Raw genomic sequence first — 25,257 nt, forward strand, 5'->3', positions numbered from 1 at the left:
TCTCTTGTTTTAAATACTTTTATTTTTGCACTAAACTAAAGTTCAACAAGTTTTTTGTATTAATTTATAATTTTCGGTTTCTTGCTATTCACGTACAACTAATTAACTTAAAACATATATATAATATTTTTTTTTACAACTGAAGACAAATGTGCTGCTGGGAAAAATTGTTCTCTTAGGCTAAAATCGTAATTATGACAATCAGTTTCCGAACGTCTTTACAATGCAATCGTGTTTTAAATAGAATTATTTGTTATTTTTAGAAAATGCTTAATCTACTTTGTTTCCCAACAAACCATTTTTTCGCTCTCTCACACTCATTCAATCAATACTTTCACAAATTATTGAACTTTTTTGTTGTTTTTTGTTTCCAACGCTATTATTTTTTTTTTGTTTCAATGCAGTTCCGTTCCATTCATCAGTTACCAAACTACAAAAACATTGCGATTTACAATTGCTAAAACCTATGAAATTTTATTTAGTTACTAATAATGTTTAATTACGAATATAATTTATGCGTTTCGCCTCTGCTTTGACTTTCGCTCTTCAGCTCCATTTTCAATCTTTTTCTCGGACTAATTTATTTGCTTTGTGAGCCTTACACAAATCTCGTTCTCTTTCCTTATTTACTGCTTCCTTTTCTCTATATGTGTCTTATTTAACATTAATTATTTATGCATAATTAAAAAACGTTAGGCATATAATTTAAAGCATTTCTGTGTATGTGTGTGTGTCTCTTCTTCTTCTATTTGTATTACAAAAATATAATAATTACAACGGAATCGGGTCGACGACTGTGCAGCTTAACTTGTTAAATACATTTAATTACATTGCTAAAGTGGATTTGGCAAAGAATGGAAAAGGGGGAGACTAAGAATCTCTTTTTAGAATCAAATGCGCTCTAAGTTTGTTTGTTTTTAAATTTTTCTTCTCATTTCCTTTACTTTTTTTTTTGTAATTCTCTAATGTAATGCTCGAATCGAATTAAATGTAGCTTACGGCCTACGAGTAATTCAATTACATTTAGTAGTTGACGCCGACTGTGACGACGGCTGCGCGCTTGAATTCAAATTTCAAATTTACTGAGTGCGTGTGTGTATCCGGATATACATATACATACATACATATATATATAGTATATATATATATGTACATATATTTATATATAGTTGTGTATATATATTTATAATATCTAGATCAAGTAGCGCCCGCCTAGTAACTGGCCTCGTGTCCGGCCAAGATGTACAGATCGTGCCCCTCCTCGCTGCCCAGCGAGCCGGTGCGCACAAGTTGACTCTCCAATGCGACGACCCTGAGAAAAAAAGCAGCGTTACACATACATATATTTTTACATCACATTCATATTGCCACTTACTTATCGCTGCCCAGCAGCCGATAGGTGCGACTCATGTCCTTAATCTCCTGCGTCACTTCGCCGTTGCGCAGAGACTTGCCCTGCATGCCGTGCTTGTGGAATGCTAATACACTGTCCGGTAGACAAACTACAGAAGAGAGAGAGGGAGAGGGAGAGTAGACATCCATTAGTACAAGAGAGTGGGAGAGAGAGTGGGCGTGCGACCCACCAATACTGTCCACGTTAAAGTCAAAGTTGAGTTGAGCAACCATCTTCTTGTGCTGCTTGGGATTGCCCTGGAGCGTGACCACCTGCATCACATTGCCATAGCAGACGAGAATGGCGTCCTTCTCCACTTGATGCACACGCACCACCTTCAGCAGATCGCGCCGTGGCACCATCGTGGCCATCGCATCATACTCCAAGTCCTCCGAATGGAACCAGCTGGCGCCTGCAGTACGGAAAGCAAAATATTAGTCAGATTCGGATCTAGATGCAGTTGGGCCAACTTCCACTGTTCATGTTGATCAGATCCAGCTTGAGGCAGCCGTTGAGCGCCTTGCGCACGCCCGTGCACACAATCGGATACTCCAGCTCCGGCGTGATGATCATCTCGAAGATGGGCGTCTGTCCGTTCTGGACGCAGCCCTGGCCCAGTATGCTGGTGGCCGGCCACTCGCACTGCTTGAGCAGCATGAATTTGTTGAGCGGATCGTACCACTGCATCAGAAAGATGCCGCTCGGCGTGGCGCCGCACAGATATTTGTAGCCGTTGTAGGGATTACGTGTCACGCAGCACTGGGTGCAGCCCTTCGTGTCCGGCACTTTGGTGGTTAGCGCAAATTTACGCGGCACCAGCCGCTCGGGTATCTTGTTCATGTGCAGCGAGAAGCGCACCGTCTGCTTGGAGTGCAGGGCGACCAGATCGTGCCGGTAGAGCTGGCACGATTTGCCGGACAGGCTCATCAGCACATCCTTGATCACATACAGCCAGGTGGTGCGGCGCGGAAACAGCTGATCGATGGCCGCATCGTGCAGCTCGTTCATATTGAGGTTATAGATGCCCTCCTCGGCCCCGATCAGCAGATGCTGATCCCGTGTCTCCGGGTGTATCCAGGAGGCGGTGCAGTGCACGCGCAGCGGACAACCGTTGAAGATTTTGGAAAAGCAGGCGCCCATGTGCACCTTGGGCGTCGGTGGCAGCCCGTTCGAAATGGGCCGCGGCGGCGTGTGGCGACGTCGATGCGAGCGCTTGGGCGGCACAGGTGGCGTATTGTTCAACAGATCCGGTTGCGCTTCCTTTTCAACTGTGTGGGTGGGGGGAGGGCGAGATAGTGGGCGTGGTTAGTCAGAGATAGAGACAGATAGATTCAATGGCAACGCTACCTTCATCATCGTCCTGTGTGCCGCCATCGCTGAGGCTGCGCGTGCGCGACGTTTTGCCCAGATCGTTGAGCAGACCGATTAGCTGATCCATGGAGCTGTGACGTCTTGGTGAGTCCTCAATGCCATTCTGCAAATGGAGGAGCATTAGTATTGGGTTTGCTTGCACCACTTGCCACTCCTGGCACCACTCACCTGGTTGCTCTCGCTTCGGTAATCACAGTTGTTGCTGTTCTCGCCGCTGGCCGCGTCCCCTTGGGCCAGGTCTAGCACGTCCGAGCTGCTGCTGCGCAACAGATTCTCATAGAGATGCGCTACCCTGTCGGAGGTGAGGCCAGGCGCAGCTGCAGCAGCAGCAGCAGTGGATGCAGTCGAAGCTTGTGCTGCTGCCGACGCCGACGCCGCCGCCGCTGCTGCTGCTGCTGCCGCTGCTGAGCTGGTCGAGGCGCTGTTGGAATGCGAGAAGCCATCGCCGACAGAGTGTGTGCCAGCCGGAGGCGTGGCAGCTGTCTCATGCCTCATATCCAGCCCATTGCTGCCTTTGCCGCTGCTGCTGCTGCCGCCGCCGCCGACGCCGCCGACTGCATCGCCGCTGGAATTATCGAGGAGTAGGAAGCGATTATAAAAGGATGCGGATGACGTTGCTGCTGTTGTGGTGCTGCTGTTTGCCAGCGATGATGATGAGAGCAAGCCATGGTCGTGGCCATGCAATGCCTGAGCGGCAGATGAAACTGCCGCCGCCGCCGAGCGATAGTTGCTGCTGTGCCGCAAATAATGCGCAGCGGAGGCGGAGCAACCAGCGCCCGTTGCTGATGTCGATGCAGATGCAGCCACAGATGCTAAACCCGAGGCATAGCCACCAGCAGCAGCAGCCGCAGCAGCGGCAGCAGGAGTAGCCGATGCATTATTCATGGCAATGTCAACGTCCAGATTGATGTCGCCATCGTCGTCGTCGCCAATGCTGGTGGTGCGCAAATTGGACATGCCCAGATAGGCGCTCAGTCCCGGCATGGAGGCCAGCGAGGCGGACATGCTCAAGGCATTCAAATTTGAATTGTAATTTGAATTCTGGTTCAGATTCGGATTCGGATTCTGATTGGCGTTGCAGTTGACGCTGCTGGTGCTGTTGGACGTGGTGGACAGTGCGTTGTTTGATAGCTGGTTTAGGTGCTGATGGTGGTTGTGGATGTGGTTCTGGTTCTGGATGTGGTTGTGGTGGTTGTGCTGAGTGGTGCTGGTGCCGTTGCCAGTGGCACTGGTCTGATGATGATGATGCTGATGATGATGATGGTGGTGGTAATGATGGCCGCCACAGTTGTTGCTGATGCCGCTGACGCCGCCGCTGACACCGCTGAGGCCACCACCAACGCTGCTGCTGATGATGCTGCCGCCGCTGCCGCTACCGCCGCCGCTGCTGCCACCGATTCCGCCTCCGCCTGCAACGCAGCAGCCCCCATTTGTTGATGCAATGCCCCCGCTGCCGCCGCCGCCACCGCCGCCTCCAGCGCTGCAGCTATACTCGGCACTGAGTGCCGAATCTTTGGTGTCGTTCAATGGCAAAGTTGCTCTAAGAGCAGCAACCCAGCGAACAGCGAGCGAGCGAGCGAGACAGATATATATAGAGATATAGAGAAAGATAGGAAGAGAGAGAGAGAGAGAGAGACGCGTTGGAAGAGAAAGAAAAAGAAAGCCAAAGTGTTTGAGCTTCTTTGTTGATAACACGCACAACATCATTCACTTGTTGGCCAGACCCGCTCCAAGCTAAGCAAGGAGGAGCTGCACCATTTTGTGTACGTGTGGTGGCTGGTGGTGTGGGTGGTGTTTTTGTGGTGTGCAACTCTAAACTGGACAAGTGGGTGGGCGGACTGGTTGTGTGCGGGGTTGAGTTAGACGTGTTACAACATGCCCCAAACCCAGACAAGTTAATGCTGCGTGGGTGTGTGTGTGTGTGTATTAGTATTGCCTCCTGCTCTACTTGTTGTTGTTGTTGTTGTTAGTGTGCAAAACATGCATTGACAACGCGTAAATGAAGGACATAAATAGGACTTGGGCTGCTTGCAACTTTAATTGATGAACTGTCGCCCGACCACGCCCCTCGTGCCCTCGACTAAATAAATAAATTAATGCAATGGCCATAAATTATGCATGAGCTGTAAAACTGTTTACAAAAACAAAAATACGCACACACACACACACACATACATACATATAGAGAAATGCCTTGCACATGAATGCACAGAAAATAGAAAAATATAACAAATAAATACAAAAGAAGAGGGGAGAGAGAGAGAGAGACAGAGAGAGGGAGAGAGAGAGAGAGAGAGAGAGAGGAAGAGAGATGAGAGAGAGAGAGAAAGAGAGAGAGGGAGTGGGAGTAGGAGGTAGTGGGTGATAGAGAGTAGACGGACACACACACATACATACATACATATAGGGAAGAGCGGACCATAAGAGACATACACACACACACCCATACATATATACACCCTTCGACACACCCACACACATGCATGGCAGCAAATGACAGAAAATTAATTCTTGAATTCTTAACAAAAACAAAAATATCCAGCAAATTTTCCAAATAAACCTTATTTTATATGCAGGCAGCAAATGCAGCCAAAGAAAAGCAAAACACAAAACAAACAGGGAAAACCAAAAAGAAAATTACATGAGGCAAGTGAAAAATCTCAGCTGCTGCTGCTGCAGGAAAGCACACACACACACTCACACTCTCACTTTCTGCCCCTCTCCCCTCCCCCTCGCTGTGTGAAAACTGAGCTCTGTTCAATTTGAAATTAGTTTTTTGGGCAAACGCTCTTCCTGTCCAATTTGCTGCCGTTAAAGGCTCCGACTGTAAACATGTTCAACAGCTCAATTCATCAATTCTTCAATTAGTTGGCTGTGTGTGTGTGTGTGTGTGTGTGTGTGTGTGTGTTTGTGTGTGTCAGTGTGTGTTTCAGCTGGCCATTGCTTATTTACCAAAATGGCAAATTTACGCTTGTGCGCATATTTTAACAAGCTTTCAGAGCGAGATAGAGACAGAGAGAGAGATAGAGGGAGATAGAGGGAGCTAGAGTATAGCTGCCCAAACATAATTACACGTTTACCAATGTCTATTTGCTTTTTCAGCTTTCTTTCGTCTTTCGGCAAATAGAAATTGAATTCCGTAATATTGTGCAATCAAAATATATACAGAAGGCCTCACTGGCATTGGTAAGTAGGCAACGGCCATCACAGTAATAACCATAATAATAACTATAAAAGCAATGTGCGGACAAACATCACATAAATAAACACTAAAAAAAAGGGTGAAAAAAAGGGTCTTTGGCTCTGTGTGACCTTTCGACAAGTCGAACTGTTTAGTTATGCTGCTCTACGATCTCATCGCGCCATGAATTAGTTAAGATTTGTCAGCCCGTATCGACAGTCGTATACGTGGCGTATGCGTAATATATTGTGATGCATAGACCCAGGCGAAGCAGGGCAAGGCAGTATATTACGTATACGCAGCGAAGAACTTTTAGCAGACAGACAATGCCCAGGACAAAGACGAAGTAGGAACAATAGAAAGAGGAAGACAGAGAGAGAGAGAGAGCGCGCAAGAGAGGGAGAGACGACGCTGAAGACTGTAGAAAGTTGCAAAGAAAACAAACAGTAAATTAATAGAACCAAATGAAAGTTGAACGAAAAACAGGTGAGGAAAATGCATGAAAAAAAAAAGAACTCTGCCAGAGTTGATAATGAGTTAGAGAGTGAGAGGGGAGAGAGAGAGAGGGAGCGGGGGAGAGTGAGTGAACTCTAAAGAGACTTGGTGTATCCAAGTGTAAGTGTACGAAACTTTAGCCGTTAGTTGAGCTGTATATCTTAAAGTCTACTATATATATGTATTATGTATACGGTATATATATATATTGTGGTATATAGGTATGTGTGTTACTTTGCGGGTTTGTTGGGGCTTGTGTTTGTTAAGTGTGTTCTTAGCTAAATTACCCAACTAAAACTAAGTTTTATTTTATAGTTTTTTTTTGTTTTTTTTGTAAAACATTTCGCAAAAAGAAATTATTGGTGTAGTTACCTTAACTTTAGTTCCTCATCAATATATTGTAAGAGGCTCCTACAAAAATCAAACACAAAAGAAATATACGAAAAAAAAGAAAATGTATAATCAAAGAAAAATCGTTGTTAAGTTTCCATTGTGCAGGAAAAAACAAAAAATCAAAATACAAAACACAAAAATAGACCAAAAAAACAAATTATTAAAAATAGTTAAGCAACAGTTGTAAAATAGTTTTAATCCAAATTAAATGAAGTTCGACTCCCGTAGAATGGCAGAAAAAAAAAAAAAAAAAACAACAAACGAAACGAGAAACAGCGAAACTCGTAACAAAATTTGAATAAATTGAAATTTGTAGTTTTTCAATGTTTTCAAATGTTTGTGCTTATGTAACTGTCTCAAATGTCAGATGCTGCTGGTAACGGTAAAGCTGTAAGGCTAGCAGATGCAGGGCTAGCAAATGCTGTTATGGCCAATTAAACGCATTAGCCAATTTTCAAAGAGCCATAATTTGTTTGAATAACACATTTTCCAGCACTTCAATCAAGGATTACCCCAGCAAAATACAAAATACAAAAAGAAAAAAATTAAAAATTGCCTTATTAAAAAGCGGCAAAGGCACAAAACAAAGGAGAGCAAAAAAAAAAAAACAAGTAAGAAAGCTCTAGTCGAGACAGCTCGACTACGAGATCCCCTGAACCCTACAAGCAACTGATATTTCAATAATAATTAGCAAACACACACACGCATACAAACAAACACACGCACACACACGCATACAAACAAACACACGCATATACACACACTCACATATACAGGCGATTGCGCTTGGGTTGCGCTGCAGTGGCAATATAATGACAACTTATTTGTTGAATAATTTAATTTCTAGACGTACGATCGTAATGAAACTTTCAGAACGTAATCATAATGTTAAAATGTATGTGTATACCGAATCACAAGTCTCTAGTATTTGATATACGACTTTTACAAAGATGCGGGTGAGGGGGTGGATTTAGGGGTGGGGGGTAAATTTTAACAAAAACCGAAATTGTATAAAATATATTTTTATATACATTTTAAATTTGGAGACTCTAGCTTGAAAGATGTAGGAGATATAATTTTTTAAGTGATCTTCGATAAGGTTTTTTATCGATAAAAATGTATCGGAATGAGTTATCGTTTTTTAGTGATAAACTCGATAAGCGCGTGATATGTACGGACATTTTAAAAAAAAGTTGAAGTCTCTAGCTCTTATATCTTCTGAGATCGACGCGTTCATACATACGGACGGACGGACGGACGGACGGACGGACGGACGGACGGACGGAGGGACGGACGGACGGACGGACGGACGGACAGACAGACGGACAGGGCTAAATCGACTCAGCTTGTCGCCCTGATCAAGAATATATATACTTTGTGGGGTCTGCCACGCCTCCTTCTGCCTGTTACATACTTTTAACAAAACCATTATACCCTGATTTCCCATTTTCAATGGGTTCAGGGTATAAAAACAAAAAAAGGAGGAAGGAAATATGGGCTAATATTTTTGGTTCGCTTTCAGCTTTAATGATGTTTATTGTTCTTGTTGCTGTTGTTGTTGTTGTTTCTCATTTTTTGAGCCTTTGTTGTTTGCTCTTGGCTCGCTTTCAGTGCGACAACACGAAAAGTCAACAAAAAGAAAAACAAAATTTTGGGCAAATGTGTCGCAAAAGGCGGGCTGGCAAAAACTTTTTGGGCGCCAGTCGAGCCATTGCGTGGGCCGTGCGCCACAGGGCGTGGCACAGAGCCAATACACTTGGCGTTCGCAGTACATAAAATTTGACGCTGTCGCTTTTTATGGCCATCAATAAAAAGGCGCCGAGCAAATATCGAAGGGTTCCATCAAAGGTCGAGGTGTACGAGCTCCATCTGCATAGATGACAACCTGAGGCACACCTAAGCAACAGCAGCAACAACAACAGGTGAATCGTCCATGTAATCATTTTACAGATGACAAATGGCAGCAGCGCCACCTGGCGGCCAGCCACGGTGCGTATGTGTAATGTATATTAATTTCTTATTGATTTCTTCTCTCATGTGCGTGAGGCGAGCAAGATGAGCAACATTAGTCGCGCCGTGAGGCATATATATGGGCCATTAAGGCGGGGCCGCTGTGAAGCTGATTTCGTTTGAAGTCTGGGCCCTGCTCTCGCTGCTTATTATATTTATGTAGCATACTTTTGAGCACAAACACACACACACGCACACGTTTGCTGCTCTGGGCAGCAGGCATCCATCACAGGCAGCTCAGGTAATAGTAATTATTTTTCATGAAGCTGTTGCCAGCGCACGTAGAGTTAACAAAGCGCGAGCGCGAGCGCGAAAAACTTTCAGCTAGCAGGGGACGTGCAGCAGGCACAACAAATTGAGAGTGTCTATGTGTGCGTGTGTGTGTGTGTGTGGCAGTAGCAAATTGCATGAGGCGCGTGCTTGGCCAGAAATCGTGCTGCCAAAATGTTGCAAGCATTTGTGGCAAGCTGCAGGCAGGCAGGCAGGCAAGCGCACAGTCAAGTCAAGGCCAAGCGGCGTCTGGTGCCAGCTAAATGACATTATGCGCACAGAAGTAGTTGAACAAGAAGTAGAAGAAGAACAAGAAGCAGAAGCAGGCACAACAGCAATGCCACAAAATGTGGCAAGCATAAATATGATTACAGCAGGAGCAGCAGCAGCAGGAGCAGCAGCAGCTGCTGCAGCCACTGAAGCCAATCTAACCTTAAGGACATGTTCATGATAAAAGTGCCGCTGCATCTTGGTCGCCCGCTGCTTTGACTACAAGTATAGAAAGAGAGAGTGAGAGAGAGAGAGAGAGAGAGTGAGTGAGAGATAGGGCCTGAGTACGTGCGAATTAAATAACGGCACCACAATGACATTTTAGACGAGCTCGTCTGGAGAGCGCTTTAATTGCATAGTTGCTTAATCTGATGCGATTACGCCGAGCGCATATGTAATGTGCATCAGTGAGAGATATAAGGGTCTAAGGCGAATGGGACAGACTATTGACAGTCATATGCATTATTAAGGCTACAAAATGTGGCAGACGAAGAGGGGGTATAGTGTAATATTTTTATAATATTGTATTTACAATATATTTACAAACATATATGTATTTTCATAATAATTTAGGTAAACATATATAAGTCCTTCAGCAAATCAGCCACAGATGACAAAGCTGAGCAATTATTACTATAGTTTCAATTATTATTATTATTCAATTTTTATTATTATTCTTCTACTTCTTCTTTTTCTTCTTCTTCTTATTATTATTTATATTGTTATTATTTTTATTATTATTATTAGTATTATTATTTATTATTATTTTTTATTTACTTTTTATTTATTTATTATTATTTTTTATTTTATTTTTTTTTTTTTTATTATCATTTGTATTATTATTATTTTTTGTATTATTGTTATAATTATTATTTTTTATTATTTTTATAAGTATTTCTTATTATTATTATTTAACATTTTTTTATATTTTTTTTATTATTATTAATATTTTTATTTTTATTTATTTTCTTTTATTATTTTTTTAAAAGTACAATATTATAAATTCTTTTCGGCTGCCACATTATAATTATTATGATAATTATATACGCACCAAATACATATTTAATTATCATAATATTAAATTCTTTTCTTCTTTTCACGTTTCAAAATTGTTCATTGAATACTTATGCCAAAGGCTTTTGAACAGCCAAAACTCTATTTGATATACGAAGAGCATAGCTCACAAATAACTGTTGATTGTCTCTGGAAGTCTATCCCTTGTGCCCTGCACTTTGGTTAAAAAAAAAAAAACTTCTTTGAGAGCAACCGATTACATTGGTTCTTCAACGAGTTTATATATAGCAAAAGGTCTTCTATTTATGTATTGGCTGTGTGCTTGGGCAGGTGACTATGAGGACCCTATGCATTATTAGCTGTCTTGCTGAGTCTCTCTCGAGCAAACATCGTTCGTATCGCTCCCTAAACCGAAGACGCTTGCTTAGAGCGAGACAGAGAGAGAGAGAGAGAGAGAGAGAGAGAGTCCGCGATTGAATATGATATTTTCGATTGATCTCGGGAACAGAGCATAAGGAATAAAATGGATAACAATTATTTGCGTGTCGTAATCATATTGCGGCAAATCTTTGCTGATAAACATTTTTATTTATTACATTTTTATTTATTTTTATAAAACATATTATAAACCTTAATGATGGGTTCCTATGCTCCTATCACATTCCAAAAATAATAAATAATAAAAATAACAATACAAAAATTTGCCTAAGTCTTACTTGAGCTCAACCAAAAGAAAAATAAATTATTTTTGGCTCTCAGTTCGCATTTAATTTGCCAATTTTTATACAATTATGTTGTCCAGTGTAATTATTATTATAAAATTACTTCAACTTCCCTTAAAAAACAAATGCATTACAGCTTTTGAAAAGACTTTGCAATAATTTCGATATTTTTATATAATGAGGAAAACAGAGGTAGGCAGATAAAGAGAGAGAGAGAGAGAAACAGAGAGAGGGCAATTCAAATAGAAAAAGAGATATATCTGTACAAGTGTATAGATGTGTGTCTGTGTGTTTGTGTATGTGAGACCTAAAGATGGTATCCAAACTGAAGTAATTAACCAAAGAGAAGCTAGCAAATGCGAATCTTGGTAAATAAGAGATGTCAAATGAAAACAAAACTAAATAAAAAAGGCTGCAGCAAAGTTTTCAGGCAACGCGATTTCGATGTTCATATAGAGAAATGTATATGTATGTGTATATAAAATGATTTAGCTGGGCCAACTTACATGTCGCTGGGCAACGTTTCGGGACTAGAAGAACGCTCATACCACGTCGAGTTTGTCGTCATGCCTGCGAAATGCAAATGGCCAGGGTTAATAATATATTTAATTTCCTCATTTTCTTCTTCTCCTTCTTCTTTTCCAGCCCCCCCATTTATCAGTTCTCGCCTCTTAACTTGCCTGTTTTGAGCGTGTGGTTCTGTGCCGGAACCCCATTGGCACGCGACGTCATTTTGCTGGGAATCCGCTGCGGTACGCCGGCCACCGTCTGCAAAGGGAGAGAGAGAGAGAGAGAGAGAGAGAGACAGATTGAGTGTTAGAGCAGGTGGAGAATGTGACGCAAGTCAAAGTTAGTTTTAATGACAGACGCTGCGACTGTGGGACGGCTGGACAGTCGCTGGTGACAAAGTTTTCAGCTTACGATAAAATCTCATAAATCAAAATCATATTCGTCTGCCCCTGCCGCTGCGCAACCGCCACTCCTGCTGGGCAAAGAGCTAAACTGCCAGCCGAGCTGAGCCATGCGTTACGCCTGGGCATAACAACAAAACTTGGCACTAAGTAAAATTTGCATATATACATATATATGCTATATATATATGTATGTATATAATGCAAGTTGACTGCGTGGAGCTAAGCCAGCGCCGTCGCCTCGGACAGTGACTGACAGCGCAAAGTTTTCGCCAAACAGCCAAACAAATTGAAGATTTATGAATTGACATGCCGCCTACAGGCACACACACACACACACACACACGCACACACACAAATGACTTTTTAAATTGGTCCTTCATTAAATTTGCATTTGTTAGACACGGCTCTGTGGAGCCCCCAATCGACTGCTAGACGAACTTGGACGTCTAGACGACGACGAGGACACATTAATGCCGAAACCAAATGACTTTAGGATTATAAAAATTCATTTAAATTGCAAATTCAATTTCAGCCAGCTTCCAGGTAAGTCAAACGAATTAACCACAACAGCTCGACAAAACTGTGAAAATTAGTATAAACTAATAAATAATAAGGATAAATATGTATTTTATTTAAGGTTAGGGTATATTGAAGTTGGGAATGACTTAGAGGGGAAAAGAATGACAGAGTGGAGTTTAAATTTGTCTGGAAAATGAATAAAAGTTAGGCTAGGTTGCTCTTAAAGCTTATTCGAAAGGAATGAAGCTGAAGAGGAATATGAATATGGATTTTCATTTAAGTTTCAAGTCGTGAAGAGACTAAAAATGAATAAAAGTTAGTATATTGCAGCTGTGTTGTTTAGATAGTATATTGGCTTTTAGATATAGCAGAAGTATAAAAGTTGGCTTAAGTTCAAGTTCCTATACTCATTAAGATTCAAAATCTATTGAGGTTAGGGTATAGGTTAGGGTATATGTCAGCTGGGCAAGTTATTCAAACAGCGCAGCGGTTAACTTGATAAAGTTGACTTCACTCCACAAATTAATATTCATAAAGTGCTCTAGCTATATATATAGATATAATATATATACGACATATAGAGTTATATAGGATTATCTGTCAATGACGAATATGAATAATATATAAAGATGTATAATATTGTATATATACGATATCTTGAGTTATATCTTATCTTATCTTAGCCTTTCGATAGAGCTAAGCCCAAACTCTATTTTAAAAGAATGAAAAATAGTTGCTTAAAGTCATAAATGTTTAGTTTCAGCAGCTTCATCCAGTCTCACATCAAACCTATATGGTGGCAGCAACTCCAAGAACTTTTGACCCCTGTGCAGGACTCACTCCTGCTTAACCTAGCCTATTTAAAAACTTCTACGCTTGCACTCAGCGCACTCAGCGCGTATTGATTAGGGCAACTGCCGCGGGCAGTCGAGCCCTTAAATTAGGATTCAAGGTGTCTAATGGGCCACTAAATCTTCAGGACTTGCTGCCCTTGTGGTGAACTAAGTAAATATAACTGGGGCAGGCAGCAGGCAGCGAAGCAGCGCTAAAAGCGCAAATAAATTACGTAAGAAAAGTAACAGAAAAGAAAAAATGAAATAAGGTGGCAAAAGGCATTGTGGGAGGGGGGAGGGGGGGCAGTGTTTACCTCCTCGTCGCCGTCGAGATAGTAGTATGGCGTATTGGGACTCTGGTATTTGAGGAGCAGCTCCTTGGGCACACGCAGCGGCATCTCGCTCTGTACAAAGGGATGCTGGAGCAGCCGCTCGGCGGTTGGTCGCTTCTTTGGATTCTTTGTCAGTGCGGTCTTGATGAAGCTGTGAAACGTTGGGCTCCACTTCTCTTTGTTGCTCAATGACGGCGGCTTAAAGCCGCTCTTCGACATCAAGAACAGGGCGCGCATCGGATGCAAGTCGAACATGGGCGGCTGCAGTTCAGCCAGTTCTAATCAAGAGCGAGCGAGAGAGAGAGAGAGAGAGAGAGAGATACATTGAATGAAATGCAATCAATTTGCCATTGTCAATGCGGAGTGCTGCTCACCGATTGCCGTAATGCCGCAGGCCCAAATATCACAGAGTTGATTGTAGCCGCCCTTGCGCTCCACGGCGGCCACCTCGGGCGCCATCCAGTAGGGCGTGCCTGCAGAAGAAGAAGAGGAACAAATGTGGATTATATTAGAGTATAGCAAACAATATGAGTTGGCTTAATGTTAGTTTGTATTCGGGTATGCCTGACTAGCACATACCCTAACTAACTTTAAATAATTTGCAAATTTTTCACTCCTCTAGCATAAAAAAAAAAACATTATTCAATCAAGCGCCAGCAGAGGTAGAATAAAGAATGATAAATGCCTTAATTGAGATTGGGGCATGCCACATTCCACAATGCCGCATTCAGAATTAAATGCTCTCACTACATGTGACAACAGTGGCCACAGTTGGCGCACAATTTAATTAAAATGTGAGCGATGAGGACACAAAAGTGACAGCAATTCCGTTAATTGAATGTCAGCTGCGAGCGTTGCACAATTAATAGATGCTCTCTAACGAAAACAGAGAGAGAGAGATGGCCAATAGAGAGAGAGAGAGAGAGGAAGAGGAACAGACTCTTATTAGATAACAGAGCAAGAGCTAGAGAAAGAAAGAGAAAGTTAAAGGGCGTAACAGAAGGAGAAACAGAGACAGGTAAGGATATACAGATAAGAAAATCATGTGAGAAAGAGACAGACAAGGATAAGGGAATGAGAGCGCGAGAATAGAGCATAAAGATTGAGGATTGAGGTGAGCTATCGGACATTCCATTAGACAGGTATTACATATTAGACAAGTATTCTATTCACTCCCCAGAGAAAGAGAGAGAGAGAGAGAAAGAGAGAGAGAGAGAGAGAGAAAGAGAGAGAGAGAGAAAGAGAGAGAGAGAAAGAGAAAGATAGAGAGAGATGAAGAGAGAGAGAGAAGTGAGGTAGAAATATTGAGGGATTAAGAGGGACTAAAAAACAGAGAAGAATATATGCAGAATGTATATATCGAGAGAAAAAGTGAGAAAGAAAATGATAGAATCCAAGAGGCAGAGAAAGATTAATGCATAATTAGTGATTTAAATGGAAAGAGAGCGAGAAGGAGAATACAAGTGTGATATATAGAGATAGAGAGAAGAAAAAGGCAAGATAAAGCAAGAGATTGACAGAGGACAAAGATAGAGACATTGAGAATGGGAGATATAGAAAAATATAGATAAGAAGAGAGTGATACTGAAAGACAGTAAACAGACTGAAATAGAGAGAAGTAGCGTTAATAAGAGAGAGCTAGCAAACACATTGGCTGCCGCTATTTATGCAGGTCTAAGAGATGCCCTACAAGAAAGAGAGGTACACTGAAAATCAGAAGTTCGTTACTCTCCATCAAACACAGGCAAAGGGCAAATAGTTTCAGCTCTCGAGACTCGTACACGAGGGAGTGTGTGTGTGTGTGTGTGTGTGTGTGTGTGTGTGTGTGTCGAGTCGAGAATCACATTTGGCTTTATTGCATGTAGACACGGCTGTTGCCAGCTCAGCCGTTGCCAGCTCGGCCACAGCACAGAGTTAGGTGACAACGAGCCTGACAATGCCGTCGACGATGCCGTTGATGGCGCTGAGTGCCGTTGGTTGCAGCTGACTTTTAAGTGATACTAAACAGAGGCATAAGCACGCTTTTTGATTATTTTTATTAAACGATAAGACATTAGCTGGCAGCAGTCGCCGTTGTCCTGCAGCAGCCGTTACAACGTCTGTGACAGAGATGGTGTTTATGTGTGTGTGTGTGTGATTGTTTTATTTGTACTGTTTGCGGTAGACACTATAATAGACAGAGCAGACACAGACACAAGATTCATCTGTGTGTGTGTGTGTGTTTATCAACACATTTGTCACAGCAACAATGTCATGTATTGAAGGAGCACTCGAAATGATAACACTGAGCGACAGTCAACATTGTTTGCCAACTGCAGACACAACTACAAACACACACACACACAGACAGACTGAGGCAGACACTCAGGAGACAATCGTCTGCATTTCGCTTACATATGCCCTTTGCCCGTCGTTGTCTGTCTGTCTGTCTGTCTCTCTCTCTCTACCTCTCTCTCTCTGTCTGTTTGTCATTTGCAGCATCCTGACACTCATTGGGTCGCTGCCACAGCTATTGACATGTGAGAGATTGTTTCATTATCTCTACTCTCTCGCTCTCCCGCTCTCCCTCTCTTCCCTGGTTAAACGGAATCGTTAATTCGCACATTCATGTCCATCTACAGGCATTACTCAATATTATTAATGACTTTTGCAGTAGATTTTATAGACAACATAAATCACATTACGGTATTACAATTAGCGACAAATCGTTTGGATGAAACGAGCTCAAACGCTGTTAAATCTTGAAATTTATGCGCAAACGTTGAGATTTTTTACGACAACAGCGCACGCATTAAGCACTAAAGCCAGCCTTGTGCAAGGCCAGGATATGACCAGGCTCTCTGCATAAATCCCTGCTGACATAAAACCTTTTTCGTCTTCGTCTTCGTCTGCGTCTTTGCTTTTTATTGCAGTCACAACTCAAATGTCAACTCCACTCCGCTTCCCGCTGCGCTCCACGCCCTATTGACTTCTCAAAGCAAATACGAACGGGGGCGTGGCTGGCAGGAGGCACACGCTTGTCGACGGGGCAGCTGTCATAATTTAATTAACGCGCCCCCCCTCCGCTCTTAGCCTTCACTTCAAACGGTCAGAAGTCAGCAAAGTTTCCTTTTATCAAGTGCACTCGCCGGGAATTCAAGAACTTAATTAACTGTTGAGCCCAGCGCACACTCCACTGATTTACGTCACAGATTCAAACTGACCAAAACAAAAGCCTCGACTCATCCATTTCGGTTACATAGTTTACCAATAGCCAGTGAATCGCTTGATTTGAGCTCAGTCTTAGGCTTGCGCAGTGGGGAAAATGTGTGTGTGTGTGTGTGTGTAAGAGAATTTTCTAAATTTGGAATTATAATAAGATTGACAAGGCTTACAGACTTTCATCTGGGCTGCACGCTTGCCTGATAAGTAAATATTTACATATAAATTACGTATACAACCCGTTGCTCAGGTCTTAAAGCGAAGCCTTGCTCGTCTCGCTCGCCTCGAGCCGAAAGCTGCTTAGCGCAGCGCAGCAAAAAGAATCTATTAGTGCAGATATGAGTGAGTGAGCGAGAGAGAGAGAGAGATGGCACTCATGCAAGACCAGTTCAACAAAAGACCAAGTCCAGAAGCCCCAAAAGGGACATTTTTAAGAAATTACATTCCTTTTCCCACTGAGTTTGGCAACAGAATGAAAACTCAATGGGAGCTGAAGCCGCACCGCACCGCACCGCACAGCAGGCAGCTAACAATGCTTGCAACGGTAACTGTCCAGCGCCAGCTGCCCACCTGCCAGCCTAACTACCCCTGTCTACCTGTCTGCCTGTCTGGATGTCTGCCTGGCCTCGACAACTCGAGGTTGTCCTCGCTTATGTTTGCTTCGGCCATGTCTGCACTTGATATTTTCGTTTTAAATTGAATTCTTGAATTCTTCATGCCTTTAAATTATTCACTTAGTCATTCGCTCCCTCACTCTGCCTCCCTCTCTCTCTCTCTCTCTCATTCTTTTGCTGTGCGTTTGGCAATTTTTTACTCAAGTGTTTATTATTGTTCTAAACCAAGCACATTATTATTCTGATTACTTCAGCTCAGTTGAGTTCTTTATTTTGCTTGGCAATTTTTTTCATTTTTCATAGCTTGTTTCGCTCTCTCTTTCTCTCTCTCTCTCTGACATCCTTTAAGCATTTAATTGCTGTTTATACTGATTTTTTGTGTGTCTTTCAAGTAGCATTTGCTAGTCTATCATTCAGCATATATATTATTTCTTCTCATTCTTTTCCTCCCTATTCTTTGCTCCTCCCTATTCTTCTTCTTCATGCTTATTTGTTTGTCTGTTTGTTTTTGGTCTGCTGTTGTGTAAGTGTTTAAAAGCGTGAAAAGCAATTGCGGTTACTGTCAGAATCCTGTCAAAGAGTCCTTTCCTAAGCACGCTTCCCCCTCTCTCACTCTCTCTCTCTCTCTCTCTCTCTCTCACGCTCTCCCTCTCTCACTCTCTCTGTGCATGCTAGCATGTCTGCTTCTGCATTTCTACACAATGATAAACACTTAAGCCAAATCGATGCAGCATGTTTCACTGTCTATCTCTCTCTCTCTCTCTCTCTCTGTCCCTCCCCTTTCTTCCCTCTCAGTCTGTCCGCTCGCCTTACGTTCGCTCCATCGCTCGTATTTGTTGTTGTGGAAATAATGCCAAAATATTATTCGCATACATTTCTACATCTGCACATAGTCATAAAAATCGCCTCTATTCCATTTGCATAAATCGTGTGCCGCACAGCGAGCGCAGCTGTTGCAACAGCTTGCGCATTTGTTAGCAGCCCGATATTTGCAACGCAGACAACAGCAGATAACAGACAACCGACAACAACAACAACAAGCAATTGTGTCCTGTGCAAATTTCTCTTCAAGTTCATAAATAAATAAAGCGCTGCTAAAACGCCTTGGGCCAATTGCAGCTGCTGGCTAAAATCGCAATATCACGCATACGCAGCGTATCCAAATACAATTTGAATATTTACAAACAAATTATGAATTGATAAAGTGCTCCAAAGTGAATTATTCAATGCCGTTATGCTGGGCAACAAGTATTGCATATATTTATACATGTTAAGTGCTTCGATTTGAATGCAACGACATCACTCATACGCAGCGTGTGCTAATTAAATATTTGCACATAAATTCGTAATTTGATAAGCATTATATGATTATTGTTATTTAATTTATCTATGCTTAGGCAAACATTAGTCAAGCTGAATCGATTGCGATAAAGATGCAATTATATTACGCATACGCAGCGTGTGCGATGCATCAATAAAAATTGAGCAATAGCTTCACACATTATCTTGAAAGATATGAGCATAGTTGAGTATAAACATAGAGAATTTGCTAATAATATACACTCGACTCGCTGGCTGAATGCACTGTAAAAGGTTAATTATATTAAGCATACGCAGCGTGGGCTAACGACTAAAAACTGTATATACAAAAATCTTGGGAATTTTTTCGGAATACATAGAATATTAGTATTATATGATTGACTTTACGCTATATCAATATGGTTTTATCTTGCTTCACACTCAAAATCTTGGGGATTTTTTCGGAATACATAGAATATTAGTATTTTATGATTGGCTTATGCTATTTCAATATGGTTTTATCTTGCTTCACACTCAAAATCTTGGGGATTCTTTTTGGAATATATAGAATATTAGTAGTATATGATTGACTTTAGGCTATTTCAATATGGTTTTATCTTGCATCACACTCAAAATCTTGGGGATTTTTTCGGAATACATAGAATATTAGTATTATATGATTGACTTTACGCTATCTTATATCAATATGGTTTTATCTGGCTTCACACTCACCTATGAAACTCTTTCGCTTGTTTATTGTGGCTGTTATCTGCGCCGAGACACCAAAGTCCGCTAGCTTCACGTCACCATTCTCGGTTAGCAATATGTTGGCGCCCTTGATGTCACGATGCATTTTGCCCTTCTGATGCAGATACTCCAGGCCCTTCAGTGTCTCGCGGCACATGTAAGCGATTTGCAGCTCTGTCAGCGGCCCGGTCACCTGATAGATATCCTGGAGGCTGCCACCGCCGCAGTACTCCATGCAGATCCACAATTTGTCGCGCCGCAGATAGGAGCCGTAGTAGGCAATGATGTTCGGGTGCCGGCAGTCGCGCATCATGAAGATCTCCTGCTGGATGATCTGTATGTCGTCGGAGGGCTCCAGCTTGATAACTTTGATGGCGGCCAGCTCGTTGCTCTGTATGCGTTTCGCCTGCAAGCATACAAAAAAATGCCAAAGCAACAGAGTGAGAGTGAGAGAGTGAGAGAGATAGAGTGAAAGAGCAAGCATTAATCAAAATGTGCATTCGCAAATGCGCAAGAAAACACTGAAGCAATCTGTGTGCAGCGGCTCGTTAAGTTGCTCGACTCTCGTTCCGCCCGCCAATGCCCGATTTTCAATACTCTACCTTTGGCTGTGCATCTGCATATTTGCACACACTTGCCGTGTACGTGTGTGTGTGTGTGTGTGTGTGGGTTGTGCCCATTGTACAACTTCATTCATGCAAATATTTTCAATAAAATTTTTTCTGTTTTTTTTTCCACTCTCTCTCTCCCTTTCCCTCCCTTTTCTTTCATTCGCTTTACGCTCACACATTGAAATTGCAGCCACATAAAACAATGAGTGTAGCATATACATATATACATATATATCATATACACATATATCCTATATGCCTTTCTGTATCCTACAAAAGGTTTGCAAGTCTATCAAGTATATGAAAATACTTTTTCCGCACAGACCCTCATTGAAATTTAATTGCTTTTCTGATTTAAGTGAAGAGAAAAATCGATTTTTAATTTCATAAATTCAAGTAGACATATTTTCAATTAATTAACGTAAGTGAACAACAAAAAAGCAGCGGACTACGTGTGATAATCATATTTTGAGCTAACGCTAATAGCCAGCTGTTGCTCTATTCCATATGATTTGTCATTTGATCATGAATCATCTGACAGCTGTCGAACGTGTGGCAATAATTAAAAACAATTACCGAAATACAGGCTAAGCTGTTAATATATACAGTTAAGTTTGTTGTGCAGTCAGCTGGCAGTAAAAATTTGGACCTTGAACGAACTCGGTTGGCTTTAAAGATAAGAATTGAAGCAGATATTGATAGGGATTGTTATAAAAATGATACACATAGCAAATCATATTGATAGAGCAGCAGGAAAGTATATTGAAAGATGCTCATAAATGATAGTCAAGCCATATTTGGGCTAAAGCTTAAAGTATTACTAAGTTAAAAGTAGGAGCTTAAACGAACTCTGGGAATGGGATTGGTATAAAAATGATACACATGGCAAGCAATATTGATGAAGCAGCAGAAAAGTATATTGAAAGATGCTGTTATTATAATCATCATCATCATCATAAATGATAGTCAAGCCATATATGTATATATAGGTAAAAGCTTAAAGTATTACTAAGTAAAGAGCTTGAACTTGAACAAACTCTGTTGGCTTTAAAGATAAGCATTGAAGCAGATATTGCTAGGGATTGGTATAAAAATGATACATACGGCAAACAATATTGATAGAGCGCAGCAAAGTTTATTTAAGAGAAGCAGAAAATTAGATTTGAGATGGTTTTACTATAATCATCATAATCATAGATGATAAACACAGCCAAGCCATATTTGATTTTGAGCCTAAAGACAACCAAGAGAGACGCACGGAATGCTACTCTATCTTATTCATATTCATATTCAATATATATTCTTATTCATTCATTCATTTTGAATGCTCTGACTGCTCCTATGAACAGAAACCAGAAATTCATATCTAAAATAGTTTCTCCTTTATCAGAATTTCCATTTGTTATTTGCACAGAATTTACTAAATAGAATGGAAAATGCTTTCAGTTTTTACAGCAAACGTAATTAGCAGCACGATTTCAATGACCTCTTCATGATTTCTCTGCATATCTATATCTATATATATCCTCATGATTAGCGCTTAATGATCATAGCTTTAGTCGGCTGCATTCAGCCGTTTAGATGGCAGTTAACATCTGAAATGATTTCAGTGTTTTCGCTCGCCTTAATTGCGCTCAATTGTCGCTTAAATGGGTTTAACCTTTGCCCTCCCTCAATGAATCGTAAACGGGCAAACGGGCAAGCGAAGGCTAACTGCCATGTGTTTACATTGATGGGACGACTGGCCTAGTCTATCTATCTAGCTAGCTATCTATATATCTACGTATCTATCTATAGCTGTGTCATATGCGGATTCATGCCTTACTCTGGGTCTGCTCTGCTCTGCTCTAACTGCTATTGCATTTCACTTAAGAGTCGAGCTGTGCTTCGTTTGCTTTGGGGGCAGCTGCAGCCCCTTAACTTGTTTGCCCGCCCACATGCAGCAGCAGCAGCAGCAGCGGCAGCAGCACCTGCATGTATCCACTTGGTGGCTCAACTGTTTATCCTTGAGCTGCTGCAGTTCCTGTTCGTGTCTACATGCATCTGCCATTTATCCCAGCATCAGGCGTTTTATCTCTCTATATTTTCGTTTTATTTTTCTTTTTATCTCTCTTTTATTTTTATACTCGCTCGCTGCTCTGGCTGCTGGCTCGAGCTCTGCCCGCGCCGTTTCAGTGCTCTGCAATGGGTTTTTATTTTTATTTTCATTGCATTTATTATTCAATGCATGCAGAGACTTCATGCTTCATGTTGTTTAGCTTGTTGTCTGAGTGGGTTGGTGGCTTGCGGAGTTGCCAGAGCGCCCCCCTCTCTCTCTCTCTCTCTCTCTGGATGTGTGTGACCCAATTTTCTTAATAGTGATCCGCATGAGCTTTCAGCAAGGTATTTTATTCGATGATCAGGCTTTAGCTATCCACACGGCAATCCTTTTAGCTCTCTCGGTGTGTGTTTTATTTTTTTTTATCCAGCCTGCCTCTAATGAAGATAAAACGATTTTTATTGCTGTGCTCGCTTTTTAGTTTCAGCTCGTTTACCAACAGCAGACCAGCTCCTGCTCCTGCGCCTCCTTCTCCTGCTGTTGCTGTTTCTGTTTCGTTCTTTCAATTTTTCACAACGCTTGCATTTTGTATGTTGTATTTCAATGTTGCATATTCTGTGGCAGCAGCAGCAGCAGCAGCATCATCATCATCATAATTTGAGCAGCAATGCGAGCCAGCCAATCTCTGCGTATACTTTATATATTGCAGCAGCACATGTGGCAAAGTGAAACGATGACAGGCAACAACTTTTCGCAACATTAACGAGCTTCAACCAACCAACCAAACGTCCGTCAGTCCATCCGTCCGTCGTCGTCGTTGCTTTGGGTGTGCCAAGGACAGTCCCGTTGCGGCCACCCTCACTTTTGACTTTGCTTGTTTCTTCATCTTGTTTATGGTAAATAAATTATGCGTGATTTTTAGACAAGTTCCTGAAGCTCGTAAACCCGCATCATAGCTAAAACCAAAGACGACGACGACGACGACGACGGTGAAAGAGATGGCTTTCGCTTCTGCTGATGCTGCAGTTGCATAAAAAAAAAGCTAGGGCAGCAGGAGCTCGTGCAGAAGCAGCTGGCAGGAAACGATGTGCTGCAGCACATCCTGCCAGGCAGTGAAGCCACAGCCATGGCCATGGAGCTCCAGATATGCAGCATCAACAAATTTATAATGAGCTGCTTTCTCAGCTCAACAAACGGAGGTGGGCGGAGTTACCTTCAGATGCAAATACAAGGAGCTATCACTCCCACTCCCTCTCCCTCTCTCTCTCTCACTCTTGGTTTCACTGCCTCTTTCTAATATATAGATATAGATATCTATTTCACCATCTCTGTCTCTGTCTTTTCCTATCACTCACTCGACTGACTGCATCAGCTTTGCTGGCAAAGTTTTCTAGACGCAACTGCAAAAGTCACGGCAAAACTTTTAATGACTTTGTTTGGCTTCAATTTCGCTGCGCTGCGCCATCAACTGATTTATGTCTGCCATCTATCTTCTTCCTATTTGCTTTAATTAAAAATGCATTATAAGAATCAACGACAAGGCTCGCTGTAATGCCGAGAGCCGACTTGACGAAGCTGGCGTACTTTAAATTTTCCTTCAAGAGCAAATGACAGCGAAACAACGGTAAATGCTTGTCATCTGATGAGCAGAGCTCCAATAGACGCTAATAATGTTCGATGGCTCAAAGGAGAGAGCGAGAGAGAGAGCGATAGTCTATGACTGAATTGGTTAAATGTGTTAAAGGGGGGATTTACGCCGTTTCCTGTGTGTGTCCGGCGTATAATCGTTAGAATTTCCGACATATGCATATGCATGAATAAGCAACAACAGCCATAGCAGCAATAACAACAACAACAACAACCAGAATATCAACCATACGCCCTGTATGCTCAAACAGCCCGTATATATCGATATGTAAACAATATTGTGTATGTATATACATATATTCATTCATATATGATGTACATATGTGTGTGTGTGTGTGTATATATACATATATTTCGTGGCTGACCCCAAAAACAAAAAGGTTTGCCGCTCGGCCCCTTGACTGATGTTGCGTTGGCAACCAGCTTTCAATATATTTTTAGCTCTATCACAAACTGTCGGGAGGGTATATTGGTTTCATGCAATACTCGTCTGCATACCTGAGCCTTGCAATGTGGAATGAAAGAGTAATACATGCCTATGTGTATTTATATGTGCAAAATTGAGAATATTTTCATATATTATTTATACTTGAAGCCATTGGAAAAAGGGTTTATCAAAGCGCTCAATAGGACTCTCATCTCTATAAAAATAAATGCCTATAAATTGTATAATTTTCCCATACGAAATGTATTAAATTAATAAATGTTATAATTATTATTTAATTATAACTATTATTCAATTAGAATTATTTTTTAATTATAAATATTATTTAATTTTCATTATTATTTTTTAATTAAAAAATTATTTAATTGTAATTATTATTTTATTATAATTATTATTTTTAAATTGTGTATTAAATTAATAAATGTTATAATTATTATTTAATTATAATTTTTTTTTTAATTATAAATATTATTTAATTTTCATTATTTTTTTTTAATTTTTGAGTTTTTTAATAAATACCTATAAAATGTGTAATTTTGGCAATCAATCAATTTTGTAATTATTATTTAATTATAATTATTAATTAATTATCATTATTTTTTTTAATTATAAATATTATTTGATTCTAATTCTATTTAAATTCATTATTTTTTTAATTATAAATATTAAGTAATTTTCATTCTTATTTTATTATAATTTTTATTTAATTAGAAACAGGTTGTCTAAATTTCTCTTCAAATTGTAAAACATATATATTTTATAAATAATTCCCATGCTTGTTTGTTATAAACAAGTATTACTGCAGTCGGTTATGCCCCATTTTTACGGCTTCATAATGGATTTTCGTGCATTAATCACACTGTTTAATTGCCTTTGTTATTATTATTATTGTTTTTGTTGCTGTTGCCGTCGCTCACGTGTTTCTTCTTCTTTTTTCT

General features: G+C 41.1%; 1 protein-coding gene across 8 annotated transcripts in view; it reads right to left on the bottom strand.

Annotated features, from left to right (window-relative positions):
* Window positions 1-4: 4 nt before the first annotated feature.
* hppy (MAP4K3-like protein hppy) overlaps window positions 5-25,257 on the bottom strand; it is a 57,109-nt gene continuing 31,856 nt past the window's right edge. For 3 of the 8 annotated variants that reach the window (XM_089262004.1, XM_089262003.1, XM_018104346.3), the window contains exons 3-14: window positions 19,564-19,984; window positions 14,092-14,190; window positions 13,700-13,995; window positions 11,800-11,887; window positions 11,626-11,689; window positions 6,813-6,851; window positions 2,933-4,304; window positions 2,741-2,867; window positions 1,870-2,661; window positions 1,584-1,805; window positions 1,376-1,502; window positions 5-1,312 (exon numbers count right to left, since the gene is read on the bottom strand). In XM_089262004.1, the coding sequence (XP_089118130.1) occupies window positions 1,213-1,312; window positions 1,376-1,502; window positions 1,584-1,805; window positions 1,870-2,661; window positions 2,741-2,867; window positions 2,933-4,304; window positions 6,813-6,851; window positions 11,626-11,689; window positions 11,800-11,887; window positions 13,700-13,995; window positions 14,092-14,190; window positions 19,564-19,984 (3,747 nt within the window). In that variant the 3' untranslated portion in view covers window positions 5-1,212. Of the gene's footprint in view, window positions 1,313-1,375; window positions 1,503-1,583; window positions 1,806-1,869; window positions 2,662-2,740; window positions 2,868-2,932; window positions 4,305-6,812; window positions 6,852-9,545; window positions 9,603-11,625; window positions 11,690-11,799; window positions 11,888-13,699; window positions 13,996-14,091; window positions 14,191-19,563; window positions 19,985-25,257 lie in introns of all 8 variants that reach the window. The other 5 variants (XM_089262006.1, XM_089262007.1, XM_018104349.3 and 2 more) reach the window with 5 other exon arrangements.

The sequence above is a fragment of the Drosophila navojoa genome, chromosome 5 (assembly GCF_054131105.1).
Source record: "Drosophila navojoa isolate 15081-1374.11 chromosome 5, UAZ_NAV_1.0, whole genome shotgun sequence".
Lineage (NCBI taxonomy): Eukaryota > Metazoa > Arthropoda > Insecta > Diptera > Drosophilidae > Drosophila > Drosophila navojoa.